At 43.7% G+C, this 3,191-nt stretch overlaps 2 protein-coding genes across 2 annotated transcripts; both read left to right on the top strand.

Annotated features, from left to right (window-relative positions):
- Nucleotides 1-110: 110 nt before the first annotated feature.
- Nucleotides 111-993, top strand: LOC119338959. The gene is made up of 2 exons (XM_037611161.1): nt 111-724; nt 809-993. Exons 1-2 carry the CDS (start codon nt 340-342, stop codon nt 991-993), a joined length of 570 nt encoding a protein of 189 aa, XP_037467058.1. The 5' UTR covers nt 111-339.
- On the top strand, nt 954-1,927 carry LOC119338958. The gene is made up of 5 exons (XM_037611160.1): nt 954-1,001; nt 1,075-1,266; nt 1,342-1,479; nt 1,572-1,684; nt 1,837-1,927. Exons 2-5 carry the CDS (start codon nt 1,129-1,131, stop codon nt 1,925-1,927), a joined length of 480 nt encoding a protein of 159 aa, XP_037467057.1. The 5' UTR covers nt 954-1,001; nt 1,075-1,128.
- The last annotated feature ends 1,264 nt before the right edge of the window (nt 1,928-3,191 follow it).

Here is a 3,191-nt window from a genome sequence, read left to right as displayed (position 1 = left end):
GGTCCCCTCCGGCCATACCGAAACCACCCCCTTGCACAGCAAGTACCTGACCGGTTTGACGGATTGCACCCAACTTCTGGGAGCGCGTGTGGGGCCCCACCGGGCACCCCACACCCGAAATGAACGAAATCCGACAACGAACGCACGTTGCGTCACGTCCGGGCAGTATTTTCAGGGTTTTCTGCCCGGAAAATGGTAGTAAATGCATACGGACTCGAAACGGGAATTTTTTTTGCGTGTGTGCCCTGCTAGGGCACAGTATCACGTGGAAAAAAATTGGGCACGTTTGGCGGATGCGAAGCGGAGAGGTGCGACCGAGGGTCCCCTCCGGCCATACCGATGGTAACGCAAAAAGAGTTTGTATATCAAAAAGATGATTCAGACCGGTTCCACACACCTTCCAAAATGAATTTGCAAAAGGATGATAACGGCGTTGATGTAACTTCTCGTGGAAACACACCTTTTTACTGCACACCTGAGTACTGGGATAGTTTCAAGGGTGATATGGATGATCCTGTCCAAGTACCAGAAGTATCAGATGAAAAAGCTGCCACATCTTTGGAGACGGACGAAATCGCATCGCATGCGTCGGTTGGTTCTCAAGGAGTACAAGAGGAAGTGGAGGAGGTTACTGGCAGGCGCAAGCGCAGAGGATCACAACATGTCAAGTCTCCTTATGTGGTCCCTAAACCAAACAAACGTGCAAAACGTTCTGCCAAAGGAAGTAAGTTTTCTGTGTTTCTAATTGTTATTGCGTAATAATTATTTATGTATTTGCGTTTATAAGTATTTGAGTGGTGCGTTACAGAATTGTTCCAAAATGGTGATGTTAACAAATCTGGTGATGAGTATGATGTGGTGAAAGCATCCACCAAGTACGTGCGTGCGCATGACCATTCACAAAAACATGCCAAAACAGAAATTTTCAATGATGGCATGGAAGAAGGTCTCATTGTGCGGAGAGCTTGTCAGATTATTAACATGAGTGGCTAAGTGGCGACGTAAGTTAATTTCATATATTGTTTTACAATTGATTCGAAAATGCCATTGTTAAATCTAACACATTATTTATAGGTAATTGATGCATACTCATCATTTTTGGTGGACAAAGTTAATGATGATCATTTCATGTTAACAACTTGGAGGGTACATTGGTTGCTTCACGTTAGACCCGGAAAAAAGACCGCCAGTAACGATTATGAAGCAGAGTCGCATAGTAATGGACCCGTGAACAGATGTGAGGACGAGTATTTCAAAAAATCAAAGGTAAGTTTGATTGTTAACACGGTACATACATACGATATTATGTGATGATTATGTTTTATGGTCCTTGTGATGCAGACTTACATTCCTCTAAACAAGCAAAATAATCACTGGATTACTGTCGTCATGCATAGCGGAAAAAGAGAGTTTCAGGTTCTTGACTCGTTGATGACCGGAAAACTTGACACTGTTACTAGAGAACTCGTTGAGGACCTGGTAGGTTTAACTTGCAAATGTGCATTTGGTAACATTTGTTTTCTTTAGTACACTGAATGACATGCTTTCCACCATGTTTATTATATCTTTAGAGAAAACAACTAGCAGAAGATATCCAAGAAGCAAATGCAACCGGAATTGTGAATTATCCGGATGTTTCCAAGTGGCCTATTCAAACGTATGACATGCCAAAACAACATGATGGGTGAGTTTTTACTTCGACAGAATGTCGGTCTTGTATGTACAGTACAAATTTAATCTTCGTAAATTGTATGCACTAGGAATTCGTGTGGAATATTTCTCCTTCGATGCTTTCAATATTGGGATGGTGACAAATAGACAGGCTTATTTTCACAGGTACGCAAGTCATGTTTGGACTATGATGTACAATGAACGCTGTGCTAACACCATTTTTTTCAGACCTCTATTGATGATTCGAGAGAGTTAATGATTGCGCAACTTATCTTTTCGGAAAGAAACAAGCTTGATGAAGTGAAAAACAAAGTTATTCGGATATCAAAGAAGAAGAAATAGATGCGGCACGGAGGAGTTTTGCATGTGCTTTGAGTGGTACTGGAGGACTTTATTTTCCAAACGCTTTGCGCACTTGCTTATAAATTTTATGTAATAGACTCTGCTTCCGAATAGTTATATGTAATAGACTCGGCGCTTTTCCAAAAGTTTTTTAATGTCCACATGATATTTCGTTTCATAAATATTATATAATAATATTTTTTGTTTACATGATTCTTTTGTTGCCGAATAGTTATATATAATCATGCCGTCGTTAAATTTTTGTGCACTAAACTATGGCAGCACACTGTGTGTTACTGAAAAATTATTTGACATAAAAAAAATGCCCGCCCGTCTCCACGGCGTTTCTTAGTAAGCCCGTCGTTATCAAGCCCAAAGGGCGACTACAACGGGCGTTTCGGAGCACGCCGTGGAAATCAGGCCCAACAAGGGCAGAATCGACGCGGCACATCGACGGGGTAGTATTCAAAGGAGCTCAATGCAACAACGGGAGGTGAGTATATAAACAGGTCGTCGTCCCCTTCGGCCGGCGAGGTGGGACTAAACTTCCGTCGGCCGCGGGGTGACGTGGACACATCCAGACGCGACGTGGGCCGGCCCAAAAAGGCACTGGACAGCGCGGTCTTCTCGACTGCTCGACGCGCCGTGGGCCGGCCCAAAAAGGTAATTGACGGCGCGGTCTTCTCGACGGCTCGACGCGCCGTGGGCCGGCCCAGTTACCACCGCTGTGACGCTGCACCAGTGAAACCGACGCAAGTTTAGTCCCACCTCGACGGCCGAAGGCGACGACGACTAGTTTATATACTCAGCTCCCGTCGTCGTATTGAACTTCTCTGATTACTACCCCGTCGATGTGCCGCGTCGATGCTGCCCTGTTGGGCCTGGTTTCCACGGCGTGCTCCGAAACGCTAGTTGTAGTCGCCTGTTGGGCTTGATAACGATGGGCTTACTAAGAGACGCTGTGGAGACGGGCGGGCATTTTTTCCCTTTTTAAAAAAAAAATAGTACACAGAGTACTTCTTCTATTTTGATATATTTGACAGCCGACGGGACTGTAGTAAATACATGCAGAATTCATACAATAAACAATGAATAGTGAATATTTATATCAACAACAATGTTGTCTCAACATAACAATTGTCACCACAGTAATTTTATTGTAGTTGACAGAAAATAAC

This window comes from Triticum dicoccoides, chromosome 7B (genome assembly GCF_002162155.2).
Source record: "Triticum dicoccoides isolate Atlit2015 ecotype Zavitan chromosome 7B, WEW_v2.0, whole genome shotgun sequence".
NCBI lineage: Eukaryota > Viridiplantae > Streptophyta > Magnoliopsida > Poales > Poaceae > Triticum > Triticum dicoccoides.
The sequence above is the reverse complement of the archived record's forward strand: the minus strand, read 5'-3'. Positions and strand labels throughout refer to the sequence as shown.